At 41.6% G+C, this 24687-nt stretch overlaps 1 protein-coding gene across 1 annotated transcript in view; it reads right to left on the bottom strand.

Annotated features, from left to right (window-relative positions):
• Positions 1-24687, bottom strand: part of LOC310936599 (SH3 and multiple ankyrin repeat domains protein 2-like) — a gene marked incomplete at its 3' end in the record, with an annotated part of 136329 nt that overhangs the window by 94744 nt on the left and 16898 nt on the right. The window contains exons 5-8 of the mRNA XM_083900677.1: positions 20036-20187; positions 19490-19657; positions 17843-17959; positions 11229-11306 (exon numbers count right to left, since the gene is read on the bottom strand). Of these exons, the coding sequence (XP_083756803.1) occupies positions 11229-11306; positions 17843-17959; positions 19490-19657; positions 20036-20187 (515 nt within the window). The remainder of the gene's footprint in view (positions 1-11228; positions 11307-17842; positions 17960-19489; positions 19658-20035; positions 20188-24687) is intronic.

The raw sequence follows: 24687 nt of genomic DNA, 5'->3' as shown, positions 1-24687 counted from the left end.
GGTGTCCATTCACCAATACGCGAGCGCATATTTATTTTGCATTAGCATGCTACTATTTTGCGGCGAACTTGATAAAAACCTGTTTCCAAAGGTAAGCTAACGAGGCTGCGATTAGCATTAGCGTAGGGCTAACATAATAAAACACTGAGCAACCTCATTAGGCACAACGCCAATGTTTAGCTAGCTGTTTTGTGACACATCTAGCTACGCTAATGCTAAAAAAAAACATTTGCGTAGTGCCTAATGAGGTTGCACTGTGTTTGTTATCCATTACGTTCCTTATCATGCATTACCATAACTGAAAAATCTTCTTCAGCTCCCACTATAGGAATACATACTTCCACAAAAGTACCACAAAAGGTTGCAACTATTTCTGGTCAATTTAAACAAGTAATGTCATTTTGGTTTAGAAACTTGATTTTACACTTACAGCATCTGTGGTTTTCAGCAATGTAATAATGGCAACATATACAAACTGGGTTGTATTAAAAACTATAGGAATGGGACGAAAAGTTTACATCACGATTATCCTGACCAAAATAATTGCAATTAATAATATTATTTTTATTATTTTTATTCTTTTTAACTTTTTAAATGCCTTCTGTGTGCATTTATGGTGGTCAGGTACATCGCAGATAGGACGCATAGATGCAAAAGATCATAACCACTGTATGCTGGTGAGTTAGACACTCACTCACATGAAATACTGAAGTTTTTCCTGGCATATACAGTCATTGACAATAAAGGTGCATTATGCACAACTCTGCTTCACAAGCTATAAGAAAAACAAAAAATAATCTATAAAAATATAAATCATAGTGCCGGCGGCTTGAGCAGAGAGTGATGTCAGACTCACATTGGACTGCCATTAGAAATACTAGAAATATGCTGCGTTCAAATAGGATGCAGTGTGAACGCTCTCATGGGCGCTGAAATGAATACACAGCCGGAAGGCACTCACCATGCATCCAGTGTGAACCAAGCCTTACAGTGAGTAACAATCCACAGGTGGCAGGAAGCATTTTATAATGTTAGCTGAAGGCGACTCCCTGGATTTACTTCCAACAACATTTACTGTTTTCCAAAAATGGCTTTTTTAAAAATATATATAGCTATAGATATATATATCTATAGCTATATATATAGATTTTTGCTCTTACCTGCAGTACTTTCACAACCCACCAGGGGACAAAAAAAACACACTTTGGGAATCACTGCTGTACATTATTAGATTTACCATTATTTCGAGTCCCCCATGACCTGGACAGCTGATGGATGTAATGTATGTCAAGCACAGAGTCAAGCGTAATAACCACAGTGAGAGACCGTGACATCTCAGTGTCCATCTGGAGACACATGACTGATGTCTCCTGTCAACAGAGGGACACTTAACGTAACCTACAAGTGTCGCACAACACCCAGAGTGGAGCTCCAGCTGCAGGATATCAAAAATCGGGCACTGACGCGGCAGATGATGCAAATCATCACTGTATTTGTGATGATGATGATGATGATGATAATGTTGTTGTTTTTTTTGTGTGATATCTGCACCCAGCACTGCAGAGGGCGCTCTACTGTATGCATCATCTCCAAGTGTGATTAGAAACCAGTTTATCCAGTGAGCAACGAGAAACACAGCCCTCTATATCATTCAGCCACCCACCACCACCACCACCACCGCCACTGCCACCACCACCATCACCGCCCCCACATTCTTTCTTTCCTGCACTCCCCCTGTTGTCATGGAGACAAAGGATTGTGTATAGCACAGAAGTATGGAAGTGGTGCCTTGGGTGAACATCAGCAGAACAGGGAGAGAACTCTCACGGCAGCTAAAACACAACTTGGCCCGTCAGCTGATTGGGAAGTGATTTTAACTCAAATCTCATCTGCTGACACTGAGCCACACCAGTACCATAAGAGTATAGAACAGAATAAAAACAGTTTTTTTTGGTCATTTAAAAAATTATAAGCTGTTGCTTGCTTGGCGACACGCTTCTTCTCCATCGCTGCATCGGTAAATCTGCAATCAACCTCGGGGGAGGTCTACTTCGCGCCGTGCAATGGACTGAGCCAGGATGGACTTAGGGTTAAGACCTGCTTTCTCAGATATCCTGGCTTTCTTCATTCCACTTTCGTGCAACAGGGCTTCGTAATCAAGGTAACGACGCAGATACACACTAAAAAACAGCGTTAATCGGAAGTTCCGGGTCTAGGTCCGCTTTAATCGAACAGCCCTACTCCACGTTATCTTTCACTTCTCCTTCATGTGTACCACCCATCACGGAAGCCGTCTCCATCCCCTGCTCCTGCAGACAAAACTTTAGCAAACGGGGCTTTCGTGTTACTTTCAAAGTCTTTTAAATCTATAATTAAGCAACACTTATTGCTGCAGGTTTTTGTTAGCTTTGTTTCTTCTACGACTGTTCCTTGTAAAGCGACCTTGGGTTCCATGAACAAACAAACAAACAGACCACTGAGTACGGATGTCAGAATGTTACTGCAGTACTGTTTCTCGGCTGCACCCCATTGACGGGCCACTTTCAAGCTGCCCACATTCATCTCCAATCATCAGCCACTTCCTGTTGGCGACAGGCAACGACGCAGTCTTAAGTGAGTGACACTGTCCCTCGCCAACACACGACACAAACCATTGAACTCTTCATCATTACTGCTCATTCTCCAGCCTGTCAAATCCCTTCACACACCGACTTCCCTCTGAACTGCGAGTATACCCTTGCTTTCATTCATTTCAAACTACTACATCTGACTCCCTGTCATTTTGCCACTATTCATTCTATAAAAGTACCAAGCTGAGCGGTAGGAAGAACTCAGAGGGAAAAAAAAATAAGCCAGATAAAAAAAAAAAAAAAAGAGGCAGTCATGCAACCGTATGGATGACAACCACCACCAAACACCCACCTACCCAGCCAAGCAAGGCTCACAGCAGACCGGACGTTAAAAACCCACTGTGGTTGCTCACACAGATCGTGCCTACACTGTCTCCACAAAAACAACAGGTTTAACAGAGAGGCGAAGCATCTATTCTTCTCTTTCAGACATTTTCCTGCTGTTGTGAATGAAATGAAAAGGATCTTTACTGCCATTATACGAGGCCAGGCGGAGGTTTGATCGGAGCTGCTGCTGCGACCGAGCGCCAACCTGACTGAATGCGTCTAACATTCATACTCGTGTTTTGATGGTGGGAGGAAAGTGGAGAGCCTGGAGGGGAACACATGCAGACATGGGGAGAACATGCAAAAAACTCCACACAGCAAGAATCAAACCCAGCTGTGAGGCAACAGTGCTAACCGCTAAGCCCCCCTGTGCTTAGACATGGAGACATCCACATTCTTGATCCTAATGCATTCTTCAGTAAACTCCACTCATGTCCAACACAGACGCAGACCTACATTTACTCTCAAATTCACATCTATGGTCGGTTTTAATTCCTCCATTTTCTACGGCTTTATCTTCCACACAAAGGTCACTGGGGTGGACTGGAGCCAATCTCAGCTACTGTGGTCAATTTAGAGTTTGAAATTAGACTAAACCTAATCTGCAAGACTTACGGGAGGAACTGATGTGAACTCCACTGAACCAGCTCAAATAAAAAACCATGAAGGGTGCCAGAAAACTCACAGACTATTCAGAGTTTTTTAATCATATTTTCTTTTACACTTTGTGAAGAAGTGAGAGAACCGGCGCTTGCAGACAGATGGAAGGACAGCGCTTTATTAATCCCTTTATTAAGTGTGACATTTTGAAAGGAGAACAGATATCTGGCCGTTTGTATTGTATTATTTTGAGGTGAAAGTAGAAGTGGAAATGCAGAAATTCAAGAGTCCACATGGATTCTCAGTGGGGCTGTGAACTTGTGACACTCAGCGTGGTCATTCATTCATTATTTGTTATAAATGAATTAGTTTTCTTTATATATTGTATATTGTTCTCTCCCGTGTTTCCTCCAGGTTCTCAGGTTTCCTCCCACAGTCCAAAAACATCCAGATTTGGGGATTAGACAAATTTAGACGCTCTAAATTGACCTTAGTGTGAGAGTAGCGCTGTGATGGACTGTTGACCTGTTCAGGTGAACCCCCCCGCCTTTTTGGCACCTTGTGTGGAGGATAAAGCGGTAGAAGATGAATGAATGAATGAATGAATGAATAAATGAATGAATGATAAATACAATCAGTTTCAAACTCTTCTCTTGGTCCTTTCATGTTTCTTTCAGGTGCTGATGCTGCATAAAGAATGAGGACTATAGCTGAAGGGAGGGGGAGGGGTTCCCTGCTTGCATCCCTTGGGCTCAACTGTGGTTGCTATGGCACCAAAACCCCAGCTGTTTATTGGACTGTCGGAAAGTACACAACTGTATATATATACTATATATACATGATAAAATATATGATTTGTGTTTGGATAAAACAATCCTCTGATCATATGTCCAGTAGTATATGACATACGAGTGATGACTGCCACACAAGCCACAGATTGTGTGACTCACAGTACATGCCAAGGTCGACAGTAAGACAGACAGAATGAACGAGGGCGAAAGGACGGTCGGACAGAAGTGCAAAAATTGATAATGACAATTGACAATTGTTGCCAAGGAGTGGAGAGGGAGAATTAGATGAGAAGAATGACACGAGAGAAAGTGCAGAAGAGAAATAAGGATGTGGATATGAAAGGCGAGAAAGTAATGAAGTGAGGTGATGTCAAGAGAATGAAAGGCTTAGAAGAGCAGAGGTTAGACTGGAGAGAGAGAGCCGAGTGAAAGGAGGAAAGATATGGAAGAAGAAGAAGAAGAAGAGAGGACGTGGACAGTTGTCAGAGGTGGACTTGTTCAATAAAGAAAAATGACATTTTATCTTTCAAAGCACTTTATCCAATAAAGTATGAATAATGTAGGTGAGGGTGATATCGGAGTTATCTCTGCTTCAGCTATGCTTCAATTCTTTAAAAAAAATATATTATTTTTGTGTGTGAACAACAATGGTTTTTTCAGGCTAAGTTGTGGGGAATTACACAAACACAGACGCACAAGCGATCTGACACATGATGATATCAGATGGTGCAGGAGCTTCGCCCACGCACTGTCCTAATTAGGAGCGCACACACGCAACAGCAGCATAGCATAAGAACGCCTCACTCAACTGTTTATTAACGATTGTACGTTACAGCTGTTAAGGGTTATTTTTCTTTTTAAGTGAGTGCTCTCGGCTGAGATGACACAATATACAAGCACAAATAACACAGGATACAAAGGGAATCATAATGAGCAACTGCTGCAAATGCACTTAATTATCACCTCAACCAAGGTGCTGTCTGTCGTCTACTACTACTACTGCTACTACTACTACTACTACTACTGTTACTACTCTACTACTACTACTACTACTACTGTTACTACTCTACTACTACTACTACTACTACTGTTACTACTCTACTACTACTACTACTACTACTGTTACTACTCTACTACTACTACTACTGTTACTACTCTACTACTACTACTACTACTACTACTACTACTACTGTTACTACTCTACTACTGCTACTGTTACTACTCAACTACCTCTACTGCTACTACTACTACTACTACTACTACTACTAGTTACTACTACTACTACTACTGTTACTACTCAACTACTGCTACTACTGCTGCTACTACTACTACTGTAACTACTACTACTACTACTACTGTTACTACTCTACTACTACTACTACTGCTACTACTACTACTACTGTTACTACTCAACTACTGCTACTACTGCTACTGCTATTACTGTTACTACTACTACTGTTACTTCTCTACTACTACTGTTACTACTCAACTACTGCTATTGCTACTACTACTACTGCTACGACTACTACTGCAACTACTGCTATCACTACTGCTACTACTGCTGCTGCTACTACTACTACTACTACTACTACTGTTACTACTCAACTACTGCTACTACTTCTACTACTGCTACTGCTACTACTACTACTACTACTACTACTACTAGTGTAACTACTGCTATTACTAGTGTAACTACTGCTGCTGCTACTACTACTGCTACTGTTACTACTACTACAACTACTGCTATTACTGCTACTACTACAACTGCTACTGCTACTACCACTACTACTACTGTTACTACTCAACTACTGCTACTACTGCTACTACTGCTGCTGCTACTACTACTACTACTACTACTACTGTTACTACTCAACTACTGCTACTACTGCTACTACTGCTGCTGCTACTACTACTACTACTACTACTACTGTTACTACTCAACTACTGCTACTACTTCTACTACTGCTACTGCTACTACTACTACTACTACTACTAGTGTAACTACTGCTATTACTAGTGTAACTACTGCTGCTACTACTACTGCTACTGTTACTACTACTACAACTACTGCTATTACTGCTACTACTACAACTGCTACTGCTACTACCACTACTACTACTGCTACTACTGATACTACTATTGCAACTACTGCTATTACTACTGCTACTACTACTACTGTTACTAATACTTCTACTACTACTGCAACTACTACTACTACTAATGATACTACTACTTCTACTGCTACTACTAATACTACTACTACTGCAACTACTGCTACTACTACTACTACTGCTACTACTGCTACTGCTACTACTACTACTACTACTGCAACTACTGCTACTACAACTACTGCTTTTACTGCAACTACTGCTACTACTAATGCTACTATTGCAACTACTGCTATTACTACTGCTACTAATACTACTACTACCACTGCAACTACTACTACTGCAACTACTGCTACTACTATTGCAACTACTGCTATTACTACTGCTACTAATACTACTACTACTCCTGCAACTACTATTACAACTACTGCTATTACTACTAATACTGCTAATAATAAATAAATAAATTAAACCAGAATGACCAGTATGCCTCTGCAAACCAGATTAATGTCCGTCATTTCAGCTTAATAGCAAAAAAAGTTTTGTTTTTTTCCCCATAGACGATTTCCTCCACAACAGCTGAACAAATAATGATTTCTCTTATCTTGATATCCTCCTCTTCCTTGCTTCGTTTTCCAAGTCCGTCCAAATAAACTAATTACCAAAATGGTCCAAGTGTCTGTGTGCTTTTGTGAAAGCAGATTGTGTCATTGTTTATCAGCTCGTAACATCAGCTGAAAAGGAGCAGATTATCTATTTATTTATAACCTTTATTTAACTAGGAAAGTCTTATTAGTCCTGGCCAAATCTCTAAAAACTGTATGTTGTTTGCACTGTTTTGTTGCCATCCTGTAATGCAATTTTGCAGCTTCAGCTCATTTGCGATATCCTCATATTTACATGTATCTTCTGATGAAGTTAGTTAATGTGCTGCAGTTTGTGCTTTTGTTGCACTGACCCCATCTTTCCCTCAGCCACTTCAGTCAGTGATCTCCTACGTTTCCCACAATGCCGAGCACTCGGAACACAGGCATAAACTTGCTGGATTCAGCTCTTGGCTTGGTGTGTAGGTGGAAAGTGAGCAGTGATAAAGATAGTAAGAGCAAAAGAGCGAGTTGTTCCACTCAAAAAACAAGTGAGAATCCAAACATATCTAGTGGCTGCTTGTAGGAGAGCAACCGCTCTTTCATTTCTGTGTTACAGAAGTTGCACCTCTGTCACTCTGAGCAACCTGCAGCAGCAGCAGCAACACCTATGCAGCAGTTTTATTCCATATTGATTTCTATATTGCGGGGCCACAAAATGGTGCAGGGGGCTAAGCACTGTTGCTTCACAGCAAGGAGGTCACTGGTTCAAATCCTGGTTGGAGTGACGGTTTTTCTGTTTTTCTGAGTTTGCATGTTCTCCTCATGTGCGCGTGGGCTTTTCTCTGGGTTCCTCCCACACTCAAAAAAACATGCAGAGGTTAATCTGACACTCTTAATTGACCGTAGGTGTGAATGTCAGAGTGAAAAAGTGCTCTGTGTCTCTGTTTGTTTGTCCTTAAAATGGACATGGTGACCTGTCCAGGCTGTTTAACGCGGTAGACAAAGAGTGAGTGAGTGATTTCTATATAGATTGTGCGCTCATTAGCTAAAATTTAGCTAAAATTTAGCAAACCATACTTTTTTTTAGAGGTAGTTCGGATTTTTTTTAAGTGTGGTTGGAGCACTGACACACTAGTGAATTGATACATTGTGCGTTTAGAATAGTTTAATTTGTGTCAAGAAAAAAGTTTGCTAGCCTAACGATTAGCATTAGCCGCACTAGGGAAGAGCCGATACGATATTCGGTATCAGTTTCAGTCCGATACCAGTCAAAATCACCTAATAATAATACTACTACTACTACTGCAACTACTGCTATTACTACTAGGCTGCTACTTCTACTACTACTGCAACTACTGCTACTACTACTAGGCTACTACTACTACTGCTACTGCAACTACTGCTACTACCACTACTGCTATTAATGCTACTACTGCAACTACTACTACTACTACTCCTACTACTGCCACTACTACTACAACTACTGCTATTACTACTGCTACTACTACTACTACTGCAACTAGTTCTACTGCTACTACATCTACTCCTATTACTACTGCTGCTACTACTACTGCTACTACTAATACTACTATTGCAACTACTACTACCACTACTGCTATTACTGCTACTACTGCAACTACTGCAACTACTACTACTACTACTACTCCTACTACTGCCACTACTACTACAACTACTGCTACTACTGCTACTGCAACTAGTTCTACTGCTACTACAACTACTCCTATTACTACTGCTGCTACTACTACTACTGCTACTACTAATACTACTATTGCAACTACTGCAACTACTACTGCTGCTACTAATACTACTATACCAGTCAAAATTACCGGATCGGATATCAGATAAAATTTTAAACTCTGATACAATCCAAAAATTGGTTTATTTGGTTTATATGATAGAAGAATATTTGTAATACAGTTGGATAATTATGTCTTTGAAATGACTCAGCACAAATGTGTCATTAACAGCTTTTTAGTTAGAAAAGGTCTAAAAGGACAGACTGTGTCTGACTGATATTTGTATCAGCAGATACTCGAGTATGTGATATCGGTATTGGTATCGTACCATCCCTGACCTGCACATATGAGTTTACGCGTGCATATGAAGACAAATATATCCTGGAAATTGGCTTCACGCAGGCTAATCCCAACATGGAGACCTCACGATCTCAGCTCAGGCCTGCGATCGTTCCCTTTATGAAGCGCTAACATCTACTGAAGCACTCCAACTGGAGTGGCTGTGGAGGACAACCGAGGACCCCATGGGACTGCCTTCTATAAATGCCTGTCTGAAAAAGATTCTCTGGTAGCTCAGGCAGAAGTTTAAGTCAGTCATGGCAGCGAGGAAGCACTTAGTGCTGCTGAATCTTTTTTTTCTTCTGCTGAACATCCATCCAGCACACACACACACACATACAGTATATATATATATAGCAGCAGCTCATACACAATTCACAGACAATGAAACCATGGTAGATGAAGAGTTCCCTATGCTCTGTCTTACATGTCATCATACTGTGTGCTCACAATCATTCTACATTTATGTTTTATTACGTCCGATGAAAATCTCGTTGAAAATACAGCGGTGGTGATCGTGACGTCAGTCGTTAGAATCCGAACTCTGAAGATTCAAGATTTGACTGGCGCCATGATGCAGTCGAACTAGTAATTCACAGATGTCAACTGTAATTGGACGATATCAGCTGTCAATCGCAATGGGTGTCTACTCAAATGTGCTGCTCTTAATCATCTACTTTCCTGGAAACATAATTTGCAAAAGTTTAATCCTGTTATAATGGAGAAGACCCAAAACTAGCTATTGGGAAAATGTTAACTGAGAGTTATAGTATATAGTGGGAGCTGAAGACGATTTTTCAGTTATGGTAATGCGTTATAAGGAATGTAAAAGGCTAACATAATACAAACACTGTGAAACCTCATTAGGCACAACGCAATTGTTTAAAATTTTCAATTAGCATTAGCATAGCTAGCTGTTGTGACTGTCAGCCACGCCAGTATTTGTATAATGTTAGCCCTAATTAGCTAATGCTAATTATAGCCTCGCTACCTTACCTTTGGACACAGGTTCGCCAAGTTAGCCGCTAAGTAGCAGCCTGTAAAGCAAAATAAATATGTGCTCGCGTATTGGTGTATGGACACTGACTTCGTCGTTTCAGTATAACACCATGTTCTGCGGTGAACCGTGTGACAATGTCTCACCCACCGTGAGGACAGCCTCTTCACTCCCACCTCCCCTCCCTGCTTCAGACAGCGCAGCTGCTGCTGATGAGCCGCTGCCTGCCTGGTGTAAGCGTGATAAATCAGCGAAAGTTAAAATTCCTCCAAAAAATGTGAAAATCAAGGATGCACACCATCAGGCCACGCTCAACCCATATCCAAAGTCTTAGGGCGAGCTGACTAACGGTCAGCAAGATATGCCTGTCACAGACAGACACACATACACAACTTGCTTTATAGATAGATTTTTTTACTTCCTGTTCTGCTTTACCCTGCAAACCTGCAAACTAAGTCCAAACTTTCATATCCAGTGTTTGGGTGGGAGGGGAGTTGACAAACCCGAACAACTAAAGAATTCAAAGTGTTGGAATGTTAAGAAATATTCTCGTCACTTTTCTAAGTTTATGCCTATTTTGAAATCATGTGTTTATGACACAATTTCAGCGGATAAATGACTTGTATAACATTTAAGGACACATTTTAGAGAGATTCAAAGCATGCTCCAAGAAATTACATCACAGTAAAAAAAAAGAATGCGAGCACGGGCGGAACACTGCAGAACCACAGTCATGCCATTCTTGTGTATTTTAAGATATGATATCTACACTTTTTTCCTTTCATTTGGACACTTTTAGTGAAACTTTGTGATAAACTTCAAAAACACACCCGGAGCGTTTGACACACACATAGCGGCACTTCTTCTGAACATCGGCAAACAAATGTAATATTGGCTGAATAGACATTTGTATTCCCTAGATGAAGCTGACCTTGACCATTTTTGCTCAGTTGCTATGACAACAAATGGGACGAAGAAAATATACTGTTACTAAAAATGGTTTCCCCTACGACGGAAGCTGAAATCAATTTGCTATAATTGCTTACGAGCACAAAGACGCGAAGAAGATGTGTGTGTGTTTTTAAACTCTACCTGAAATGGACTCTGGCTGTTGTAGTTCTTGACTTCTTTATCGGCTCCACGGACGAGAAGCACTCTGGCACAGTTATCCTGATGGAAGGAGGAGGAAAACCAGGGTTAAGATAAAATGAAGCTGAGAGAGAGAAATTTGGTCAAAAAGAAAGAAAAAAAGAATCCTCGAGTTCTCCTACTTTGGAGGATGATTAGCTTCAGTGACATGAGCAGGAAACAGTGAGCAGAGCAGGAAGTGGTGAGTGAGGGTGAGAGTCTAAACATCCCTGTGCTGACACAGGAACATCTACAACCTGCATCAGGAGCAGAGCTTCACTGCCTATGAGTGTGTGTGTGTGAGTGTGTGTGTGTGTGTGTGTGTCTGTATAATGCTGCACTCGAGGAAAATGAGGGAGTGAGATAGAGACACAGAGAGAGAGAGAGAGAGAGAGAGAGAGAGAGAGAGAGAGAAGGGGGGGAGAACAGAGAGAAGGAGAGTGAGAGCTGAGGGTTTTGGATCTACAGCACAAATCGCCCACAAAGTGCTCAACCACGCATACTGACACACACACACACACACACACACACACACACACACACACACACACACACACACACACACACACACACAGTGATATAAACACTTTTTTTTAGATTCACAATAAGAAGAATCACAGATACACAACTGTATTATCTATCTATCTATCTATCTATCTATCTATCTATCTATCTATCTATCTATCTATCTATCTATCTATCTATCTATCTATCTATCTATCTAACCGGTGAACTTTATCCACCAAAACATAATCAATCCGTTTCCCTCCAAAACATTATTCTTATTTAATCCATTAATGTAAAAACAACACCACGGTAAATGCCGTCATTTCTTCTTTCATCTACTACTATATTTATTGTGACGGTCTAGTTACCGCGTTTGTAACATTCCCAGCTTTACACACACAGTGAAACACACGCAAAAGTGTAACCAGTAACATCATCAGAGCTTCTTATGATGACTTTCTTCTGTTGTGCGTTGCAATTCCGCAGGAGATGCAAACTCCCCACATGATGCCCACTAAATCTGGTGTAAAAGGGGGGGGTTTATGTGACAAAAAACTCACACGTCACAATCGGAGTTAATCACATTTAAAATGTTTACTTTCCGCGTTAGAATCAGCTCGAGGCTTCTGTCGCACAGTTTAAATATTTATGGCCATTAGGAGGCTGACTGATTGAGGCAGTGTGCTCGTTCTCCAGGGGATGTTTAAGCTGACACGTCACCGGCATCACACACTTAAACACCGATAGATGAGCATTGTAAATAAGAAGACGCAAACGCACCCATGGGAGGAAAAAAAAAAAAAAACGTAACGAAAAGCCTCTGCAGAGCGCGAGCGAGTGGAGTCGGAGAAATTAGATACAATCTGCAGCAGGAGCAGCCGAGTGCGGAGTGAAAATAAGACTTTCAGATCTGCTGAGTCAGCTCTGTGACAACTGGGAAAAAGTGCATTACCTGAAAACAGACAGCGTCGAGCCAAAAAAAGTCTCTTTTTCCTCCACAAAAATGATTTATTGCGAGGAGTAAGCTGAGCTCCAATTACCACCAAAAAACCTGTACGAACATTTCCCAGGCATTCATACAGTAATTGTGCCTGTACAAAAGGCAAACGAATCTGGAGTCTAAGTGAATCGAATAACTCTTTCCTAAAAATGACATAATAACAAGACTTAATTAAAAATAAAGAATTAAAAATGCACCACACACATCAGAAGGGTCAAGCTAAAGAGAGCATTTAACTACTAAAATTGGGTGGATGGACGGTAAGTAGTAACAGCATAATATCTGAGGGGGGGGGGGGGGGTACGTGTTTGGAAAAAATAAACCCTGAATGAATGTTTTGTGAAATCGAATCAACATAACGACTCGTGGCTGTGTTTAATAGTGCGTAATAGGAGCATTTCCACATGCATAATGCAAAGAGAACTCCGGAGATTGGGACTTAACTGCTGAGGAGCCTTAAGAAAACCACTTATCAGTGAGGCTAATTGGGGAAAACAAGGATTCACGGTTCCCCCCGCGGAGCATAAAGATTGAAAAAGATCATGTGGTCTGACAAGTCTGGATTTACTGTGTTCCAGAGCGATGAGCACATCAGGCGAAGAAGAGAGAGGGATTAGGCGATAGTGTTTAGTGTTTACTGTACAAGTGTGTGTGGGGGGCAGTGTTTTAATCTGGGATTACTTCAGTTGATCAGGATGAGGTTCGGCAACATAATGAGCCCAGATCGTCAAATATGTACTGTGTTGTAGTTGTGTTGTAGTTTCGCATCACTGGTTAGTTCAGAATCGGCTGTTTATCACCATGGACGACCGATCTTCTTAAAGATACCATATCATACCCTATTTCTCCAACCTTCTCTAACCTAGTTCCCTGGTGTCCTAATGAACATGTCTGTGACATGCTTTGGTCAAAATACCTTAAGGATGAAGCACCACAGCAGTTCAATCACCCTGCTAAAACAGCCCTGTTCAGAAATTCAGTTTTGAGTGCGTGTCTCTTTAAATGCAAATGAGACACAGGAAACTACGTCAGCGTCACCGAGGTTACTGGGAGCTAACAGCAGTTAGCATTTGGAAAAGTGATCATTTGCAGGCTCTAGCAGGCACATTGTCGTCATATATAACATGTATCCACTGGACAGATAAATCCTCTGAGGCTGGAAGTTTGTGTAGAACTCTGTGCTGCTGCACTGTGGAGCCAAGAATAGAACTTCTCGCTTTGCGGAAAAAAATTCCAGGAATTGTGTGCATCGTGACGTCCCAGTGAGTGCGGAGGTCAACATTGCGTGTTTTATCTCCTGTGAGTCATCTTTTTTCACACATTGGCGACTGGTAGGACCTCCAGAGTCCCAAATATAAGGATTAAAATTATTAAAAAGTTGATTTAGCATAATACGGGACGTTTAAGCAATTTTTCCTATCCACGTAGGATCAAGTGGTTTAAATGCAGCCTCCGCATTTAAACCACTTGAAGCCCAAGCCTAAGGCTAAGGGACGGCGTGTGGTTGTGGCTGCAAACGCTATATTATGGATAGTTTATAAAAACACACGATAACGAGAACAGTCTGATCACCTCAGTTCTGCTGAGGTGTGCGTAGTCTTTGTTTGTCTCTGAACAGCAGTGACGTAATCGCACATTAAAAATATAAAATTGAACATACCACCATGTGAGATGCTAAAAGCTCATCACATGCATTCCTTTCTGGTTGTACAGTTAGTTAATTAACATGTGGTCCATTATTAATGTCTTTTTTTTTTTTTTACATGGTGTTGCAGTGACCTTGGATGGATGGCTCTGTAGATCACAGATCTGCATGTTCATTCATCATGTAACCACTATTTGCCTGCACGGTACAGTGTGCATGTTAGTCCCTTACATCATTTATTTGCGAGTGCAGACAATTAAGAGCATTCGCAACCTATGCTAGAGTACAGTATGCTGTAGATTGTTGCAAAATGTACGCTATATTTAGAATATTTCCAGTGACTTCACCACGTTGTCGCTCTCCATATCCAGTTCCACACCGGAGCAGCGCAGCTCTCTGCGTCAGTGTCAGCTCTATATTCAGCATCTTCAAATGTGACCTAAAAACACACTAAATGTGCATCATATATTGGACATAAAAGGGCCAGATTTTGATCAACTCCTCTGCCTCCGTCCACTATATGAACAGTAGCTACGCTGTTTGTGTTTTTTTTTTTTTTTAATATACTGCATATTCAATTTACGTGAGAAGTACTCACACATTTGTCACTTATAGCAAGGGAGTGATGAGCAAACAACAACAACAACGCCCCTGCGGCACAGACAGAGGAGGAAGAATTCTCTCTATGACACTAACGTGGACACTTTTATTGTTGTTGACGGGTTTCAGGATTGGCAGAACACCCCCCCCCCCCCAACCCCACTAACGCACGAGGACTACATAGAGAGAGTGACAGCATGATAACATGGTTCATGTACTTTAGATTTTCTTTTTTGTGTGTGTGTGTGTTTGCATTGTTTGAGGAATGAAATATACATGTTTATATATTTTGTTATATAAACATTTATTTCCAGGTGAAGGTTCAATTTCATGCTGATATTTGCACCCTTAACATGAGACTATTTTCTCTAATTGCATTTTTTTTTTTTTTTACTATGTGATCTACACTCTTAGAAATAAAAGTACAACCCTATAATGTTCTTCGGCTTGTTCTCATAGGAGAAGCTTTTTTGGCTCCAGGTAGAACCTTTTTATAAAGGTTCCACCAAGAACCCTTTTAAGATCCCTTTATTCAGGAAAGGGGTTTTAAAGAGTTCTCTGGATCAAAATGGTTCTTACTGGAACCATTAGTGTTACCAAGAACCCTTGATAACTCATAACTTTCTTTCATCCTATTCTGCAATCATTATTTTCCTTATCATCAGGTAGCTTAAATGCTATATGTACGATATCCTGCACAGATGTTCACACTATATATTTAAGTTATAATTACCTTGACCCAGGTTCCATATATGATCTTATTTCTTTTGTTGTCAACATACATTTTTTTTTTATTGAAACCTTGTTTATTAACTTCCTCCTAAAGTTTTCATAACACATTAGTACAAAGAAATAGTCCCTTAAAGCAGCCAGCACATGTAACGATGGTTGCTATGCAACTCTGCAGACAGGAGCTGGAACCTTTTGAGCCTAATTAGAGCAGCCAATCAAACAATCAATCATTTCATCTGTCAATAATCCTAACTGTGGCTTCTGCTCAGCACGGCCACTGAAACCATAAAAATGTTGGACCTGGAAACTGATAAAAAAACAAAAAAACAACTGCCATTGTTCCATTGTGCTGTCACTTCCTGTAGCTGCAACCATGATACTGTGTCGACTAGAGACGAGAGACACAGCCTTAGAGATGGAGTGATATGGAACTGTGAGAAGGAAACAGTTATTTTGATACACATAAACAGATAAAGGTCAAGTGGTAACTGGTCGTGACCAAGGTTATTAGAGCAGATTTGCTCATTTGTATTCATTTTTATGATTTGGAAATGCTTAGTTTCAGTTGGGTTTTTAATAGTTTGAGTGTTCGTTTTTTTTGGTAATATGGATTATTTGCCAGGTGCAACAAAAGATGCAATTTTAAAAATGAACAACCATCCCTGAATCAGCTACAAGAACGTAACCTGAAGTACACTCTTAGAAACAAGGGTTCCAAAAGGGTCTTTCTACAAGGGCTGAGGTTCTACCTGGAGCCATTTGCTGCTGAAAAACCCTTTCCTGAATAAAGGGTTTTAAAAGGGTTCTTGGTGGAACCTTTATAAAAAAGGTAATACCTGGAGCCAAAGAGGGTTCTCCTATGAGGACAAGCAGAAGAACCTTATATGGTTCTACTTAGCACTTTTATTTCTAAGAGTGTGGTCACTGTCAGACTCTCCAGTCAAGGGAGGAAAAAAAACCCCAGAGGATGGTCAAACTTGGGTTTGAACCTTTGACCTTTTGAAGCAACAATGCTAACACAACACCATTGTTTTGCCCCATCAAAGTAACACAAAGTAGTCATCAAAGTTTCACTCATAAAAGTTTAAATGTTACTGGATAAGATGAAACAGCAGCAACCAATTGCTCATATAACATTCTCTTGAATGTTATATTCATCACTGGATCACTGGCATTATATTTAAATGCCAGTGATCCAGATGATCCTGGCATTTAAAGACTTTTTTTTCTTTTTTTTTTTTTTTCACTTTTTATTCTTGTCATTGTGTATTGTATGTTTTGGGTAACATCTACTGCACGTCTGTCCGTCCAGGGAGTGGATCCCTCACCTGTGGTTCTCCCTAAGGTTTCTACCCTTTTTCCCTTTTACAAGGGTTTTTTTTTTCCCTGGTAGTTTTTCCTTACCCTGGTCGAAGGTCTAAGGACAGAGGATGTTACCAACCCTGTGAAGTCCCGTGAGACAAACTATGTTTTGTAAACTGTGGGCTATATAAATAAAGATTGATTGATTGATTGATTGATTGAGCAGTTAATGGTCTCAATCACTAGGTTTGGGTCTTCTTTAACAGCACGTGATATCCATTTACTAGATTATTTTCCACTTTATGAGTGGACACCAGTGTGATTGACAGGTGGTATTGTCCAATAGGAGCTTGATGCAGACGGTGCCTCCCAACGTTAGTTTGCAAAATGTGATGTCACAACCAAGGTTATTATAGCTCATGAAAACTAATGAACTAACGAAAACTACAAAAATTAAAATAAAAACTATAGTTCAAGGAACCAGGTAGAACCTTTTTATAAAGGTGTTACCAATAACCCGAGAAAAATCCTTTCTTCGGGAAAGGGTTTTTCTGAAGCAAATGGTTCCAGGTAGAACCTCAGCCCTTGTAGAATGACCCTTTTGGAAACCCTTATTTCCAAGAATGCATGATGTGAGTGTGAATGGCTGCTGATGTGTCCAGGTTGTGCCCACAGTCAGCTGGGAGAAGCTCCAGCTCACTCCAGTGACCCTCAAAAGACGAGTGCAGAAGCACATCTGGTGCAAACATCCTATAATAAGACGTTGGCGTTGTTTCGGTCACCCTTGCTCACCTGGTTGTACAGCGCACAGATGTGTAGAGCAGTGTTTCCTGAGGCGTTCTGGGCGCTCATGTCTGCTCCGTAAAACAGCAGATGCTCCAGGTGCTGCACATGGCCGTGACGGCAAGCCTGCACACACACACACACACACACGCACAGAAATAAAGTACAGTAGCTGCAGTGTGAGGCCTTCACCACTAGATGTCATTGTGTTGCAGATCAGATACAATCACAGGAGGACGGAGAAGCAGCCGTAGCCTCAGTTTGAACTCTGTTATCGGAAGAGAGATGAGTGTGTGCTGAGAGAGAGCTTAAAGATAACATCATAACACATGTGCGAGTTAAAACACAATAAAACGCTCAGCTGCACCACGGAGCCCATCAGCACCGAGCGTAAATCAAAAAAGTGAGGCTGCGCTCAACAGTTTTATGGGATGTCTTTTATGAGACAATTCCATTTCTTTAAACACTGGTGCTTACCGTGTGGCTTATTGCAGTGTCTGCAGGATTATGGAGGGAGCACAGTGACGGCAGAAACGGCTGCCTATCAACTGTGAGCAGCAGGACGGAGTGAAAATTCAGCCATTTGCACTAATGTGTTCTGTCATGCGTTGGCACAGTTTAACAAATGTCGACCCTGAGCATCGTCTTCTTCCTGTTGCTTCCTTAAATGTTTCAAACAACAGGGACCTCCGCCTTTTTTTACTGTTTACTTACGAGACGAACAAAGCACATATATAGACACAAATAAACAAGCTGACGACGGGACGGATAAACCAATCCCAGAAGACTGAAAGGATAGTGTGTGGTTACCATGGGGACGACTTTCTTCATGTTAAGTTTTTGTCAAGTTCCGATCATCGGAAGTGTTTATCGATGGAGTATGAACGCAGGCGTTTGTGCTTTAAACATCAGAAGAGACGGGAGTCTGACAAAATAACGGACTGTTAACGATGTCACGAAATTGCATTTGTCTACCGTTGTTTGTTTGCTTAAAGGTACAATATGTAGTATTTATGGGTTTATATAACCCAAAATCCACTTTTTTATACATATTATGTGCTCCTGCATTGTCTAGTCGCTGTATAATAGTTTTTGTTTCATTTTCGTAGTGTTTCAAAAAGTCATGTTAAATAACATGACCGCGGACCGCGGTTGCATAGCCACTGTTAGCAGCGAGACGCCATGTTTCTACCGGAGCCTGTAAGGACAAACGCGAGAGAACAAAACAAGCGTCTCTTTACTTGTAGCGGAAGTCCCGCCTCCTCTCTCTCCGCTTCGTCTGCTACGGCCGCGGTAGCTCGCCCTCTCCCTCACCTCACGAACCTCATCTGCTGACACGGAGTAAGACAACGAGGACAACATTTGACCAGCTGCGGATACCGTAGCGCTCAGGGAAGGGAGGGGGTGAGCAGAGCAGCAGGTCTTTGTTGTAAATTTCAGCCTCTCCTCTAGATGACACTATAAACTACTTATTTCCCCTTTAAATCAGCGTTTTGGTGCCATCGCTGACGTTAAACGCCGATCGTTATCACATCAGAGACGGGACACGTGGAGGGAGGCAAAGACGGTGCAGCTCCACGAGAGGAGATAAGTAGTGTGGACACAAACACACACACAAATATGTGCACAGCTGTGTGTGTGTGTGTGTGTTTTTACCTGATGAACCTCATGCCAGCCATTCTCGTCCTGGCAGCACACAGAAGCGTGGTTGCTCAGCAGGAGCTCGCAGCAGCCGGGGTCGCCGCCCACGACCACGCTGTGGTACAGCGGCGTCAGACCGCGGCTGTCTTTGTAGTCCGGAGATGCTCCCAGCTCCAGCAGTGTCTGAGGGTGGACAACAGGTGTGTGTGTGTGTGTGTGTGAAAAGGTTAAACAACGCGCACACACAGGAAATTGGATTTATGTAACAAGGTCTTCAGATACAGGAATGTAAATTCTGGTAAAAAAAACAAAAAACAAATGGAAAATAAACAACTATCAGAATAAACAATGTTCGATACTACACTAGAAAAATGGCAATATTAAAAGTGTGAGTTTTAAAATTGACGTGAATTGTGAAACAAATCTGATGAAATAATACAAAAACAACTTCTATTACTTTATGAAGCCTGATGCGTTTCTACTGCGATGCCAAAATACAGTAGGTGTGAGTATAATCAGTGTGAACTACGGCGTGAAGAGAGGACGAAGATGTTCCTTTACCGTCAGTATGACCTGGTTCTTGGACCTCGCCGCTTTGTGCACGGCCGTCATCCCGTCTTTGGCCCTGAAGTCGACGTGAGCTCCTCCGTTCTTCATCACCTTGATGAGCTCCACCACGCCGTCCAGGTGAGCTGCAAACGTCAGCGGGCTCTCTACAGACAGACAGACAGAGGAGAGTCCTGACTGTGTGACCATTATCCATATTAACAGCTTTAAGGAGGTTGGACTTGAGACTAGACTTGGCACATTTATGAGTTCAGATCACTTTCCTTCAGTCAGGTGGTAAGTGCAGGTCATCATGTGTCTTAGGGTCTGTTTAATTGTACAGGTCAGTGGTTCCCCAACTTTTTCTGCAGGGCCCCCCTTTTGTAGATTTTATTATTATTATTATTATTATTTGAGGCTGATATGCCTTATCATATTTGATATGCCTTATCATATTTTCTTGTCTTTGTAGTTGTCGCATTTGGTGTGGATTCATCTTCTGCTTTATGTTTACCTGGCAGTACTTTCACAAACTTTTCCATGATTTGCTAAAATGCATCATTTATATTTAGCCTCTCTGCAACCCCCCCCCCCCATCATAACTCTAACGACCCCCAGTTTGAACATCACTGATTTAACGATACGATATACCTTTATTGTCCCACAATAGGGAAATTCCCAACGTGACTTCAGAATGCATCCAGACATGGAGGCGGCTTTTGGCTGGCCATCGGGAAGACTGATGCATCTGATAACGTTAAAATCGCGTCTGATAATCCCTCACACTACAGGATTATTTGACCAGATAATCTGTTCAAATCAGCCTAAAATCAGAAGGCACCCACGGTTGTTGGAAGGGCCAGGTTGGGACCAAAATCTGGCCAATTATTCTCTGCCAATTGTGGGGCAGGAATAACAAAGAGACTTTTCCAATGTCAGTGAACAACTTGTCCTCGTCACCTTTGACTCTCAGCTACATATACACATACACATATTATATATATATATATATATAGGTAAAATGAGCGTACGTTTTCATTACAGCATGAACTTGGCTCATTGTGTCTTGTTGAATCCCCAAATAGCTGCGCTGTGCACTTCAAGGTTGCTTCCGACAGTTGGCTCACATCCTACTAACAGCAGCTTGAGGGAGGCCAGAGGCTTGTTTTAGTCTTTTTTTTACTGTAGATGAGCGGTGAATGAATGACACTGTACTCATCTGCCAAAAAGGAGTTACTAAACTAAAGCAAGCGAACGACGCAGAGTTCAGATGAAATGTGTGATTCGGAGGGAAAGGATGCTGCGGCACGACGATGAGCATGAATAACAGAGCTGATAAAAAAAAAAAAAAAATCAATATGCAACAGAAAATGGAACATGAAGTTGTACAAATGCTTGAATGTTCACAACAGAATCATTTTAAAGGTCTTTCACGACAGGTTTTTCTTCTCCTCAGTTGCTTTCAGTCATTGTTCACCTATTTTCCACAGACGTTAAAAGGACTCAGGAAAGCAGGTCAATAGTCTGCTGCATCTAATGAGCGTAATAAAAAAAAAAACCTTTTCCAGTAATTAAGACCTCACTGAATGTTTTAGGCTAAACGGGGCCATGAAAAACGCTGGATAACGACGAGTCGTCTTTGCACTCCTCTATAAATGACACAACAGTGAGGTCAGCAAAGATAAAACATCACCTGGACTGAGGCCGCACAGTTACACCTTCACCAGATTACGATAAAAGTATGATTCTGCTACATCATACAGCAGATGTTAGGTCAATTAGTTAAATTGGACACTCTAAATGGAGCGTAGGTGTGAGAGTGAATGGTTGTTTGTCTCTGGATGTGGCCCTGCAAGGGACTGGCAACCCATCCAGGGTGAACCCCCGTCCCTAACGCCCTATGTCAGCTGAGATTGGCACAGCACATGCCCACGAATCTCACGTAGAGGATAAAGTGGTCGGAAATGGATGGATGGGACTTTAAACAGCTGTTTTAATTATAGGTCATCAGGAGAAAATGACATATATGCACATTTTCAAGAAAAGTTGCCTTTAAATGAGCAAATATAGCCAGTCAGGTCAGTAACAGTCACTGCTGTGACACATGCAGAGCAGTGGATTACTTCTCCACATGATGGGTGAAGGTACACTTGTAGAAATAAGGGTTCCAAAAAAAAAGTGAAAACCCTTTCCCGAAGAAAGGGTTTTTCAAGGGTTCTTGGTAACACTAATGGTTCCAGTAAGAACCATTTTGACCCAGAGAACCCTTTAAAACCCCTTTCCTGAATGAAGGGTTTTAAAAGGGTTCCAGGTGAAACCTTTATAAAAAGGTTCTACCTGGACCAAAAAGAGTTCTCCTATGAGGACAAGCCGAAGAACCTTATATGGTTCTACTTAGCACTTTTATTTCTAAGAGTGTGGTGCAGCCTTTGGTCAGTCTCAGATCCCAGGTCTGCCTTTGTAAAAGTCTAAATGTTTGAAAGATAAGGGGCTACTGGGATACAAGTTAGGAGCGTGCAATGAATGTTATTAATATCAACTTGAGTTCTATTCTGAATGTCGCAGCCAGTGAAGTGACACTTAAATCAAGGGGAATTGTCATCCTGGATCGACACAAGGCGTATTTTACTACTTAATCAGACTTCCATTTAACCTGCAGCACACATGCATGATGAATTGGAATCAGCGGTGGAGTGGTGATTCCACTATTTAACCAAGGTGATTCTGTGATTCTCAGGCTTCGTCCTTCTGGAGGGACAAAAAAAAAAAAGAGCATTGAGCCTTTTTTCTTCTTCCCCAGCTGTGCTCATTGTGGCAGCAGCTGGAAGAAGAGCAGTGCTTTTATTTGGTGAGCTCAAATCAATAGCTGTTTGTAACAAGCTGCGATGCCCCTCAGCAATAAGGAGCACATTTAACAACAACTCTCAGAGCGCATTAAAACAAACTCAGTCCTCTGCACCTGTATTTACCTCAATCGACTCGTGTTTTCTTACACATGCGTTTTCTGTCCTCTCAATATTGACTGCGCCGCCGAGATACTCTTCATTAAAAAGTCATAAATAAACATAATTGTGGCCCTTAATCCTCAGGTGAAGTCAACAGCACTTACACCCGCACAATTACCACATCGTGATAATGAGATTTTAAACGCAGCCCTTCGACGAGTGCTGGAATTCTGCAGCTTTGCTGACTTGTGTGAAGGTAATCCCTTCTCCCAGCACTGGCAGGGAAACTAGGGTGAATGCTTCTGCTCTTGTGAGAGCAGCTGTCTTAACATTTACTGTCCTCATGTGTCACTGCAGCTGAACACTGAGCAGTTTCCACAGGCTCAAAGGAAACATGACTCTAAACCTGATTCTCTGCACACTGTCACCAAAAGGAATGTCCTGTCTGATTCTTACTGGGCCAAACACTCATCCACACTCATGTGACCAATTACAGAATAACTTTCAATATCTGGCAGTTATTTACAGTGTATTAAAGCTCACATAGAGTGGTCCTATCGCACATATATGTGAGTTATGGAGGTCTACTTACATACATTAACTTGTTTTTATGGTCAAAAACCTCCTAGTTGCTGTAAACGAGCCGATAGAAATCTCTCCTCACTGAAGCTCTCATCAGCCGCGGTGTTTCAGACATAAATCTCACACCCAGAAGACAGACTGAGTTGTGATTGGCCAGCCAGCATAGAGCCTTCCCAACTGTCTTGTGATTGGCCAATACCCGGAAGTGACATAATTAGCACACTAGCTCTCAAAAGCGCAGCTCCCCCATTATCAAAACATTGTTTTAACAGTGCTTAAAAATAGCTTCGTCACGACTCCCCGCCGCAGTCCCTTTTATGACTTTGACCCCGAGTCTGACCCAGAGTCAGAAGACACCGTCACTCGTGAAACACCTCCGCAACGGACGTTCTTCTTCTTCTGCGGTTCAATGTACGCAACTGGATGTGCCCGGACTAGTACACCGGATAACGGTGTAACGAGATTACAATACATCAAAGCGTTCTCAGCAGTGGCTGAACTGTTTGTTTTCGAACCTTCAGGGCTTCATAAACGAGATAATGTTGCAGATACACACCAAAAAACAGCGTTAATTGGAACTTCCGGTCTAGGTCCGCTTTAACAATTCTAACAAAGTTTTATTTAGAAAAAGACACTGTAGTTGTACATGAACACCCAATTTTGCATTGTGGGTTAGGGTTTGATTTTGAGTCTTAAAGTTAAAACAGTTTATAAAAACATTTCCAACTCTCTCCTCTCTGTCGACAAAGACGCTGATTCGCCGGCTTCCTGCAACAGCGCGAGTGAAATTACCGCAATAACCACAGTTTGCCTTTGACGTGCAACTTCTCAGCTTTCAGAAACTGTTGGAATTTTTCCGATGGCAGTGGTAAGTGTGTAAACGTGTGTCGTCTGCGATTCGCTCTGTGTTAAAGGGTAAAAAACATTTCACTCCTTTGACTTTGATCAGCTTTAATTATAACTGAACCTTTGCACCAGACGTAACATTTGTCTTCATTGACTGTTTGTTCTCACATCTCTGAACGACGACTGAACAACCACAGAATGATGAATCACAGCATGATGGTCGCTCGCCTCCTCTGACCGACAGATTTATTCTACTCTTTGACACTTTTCCACACTCATATCACATGCACATAT

This window comes from Microchirus variegatus, assembly GCF_963457635.1.
Source record: "Microchirus variegatus genome assembly, chromosome: 14".
In the NCBI taxonomy this organism is placed as follows: Eukaryota; Metazoa; Chordata; class Actinopteri; order Pleuronectiformes; family Soleidae; genus Microchirus; species Microchirus variegatus.
Note: the sequence above shows the minus strand (reverse complement) of the source record. Positions and strands in the feature narration are given on the sequence as shown.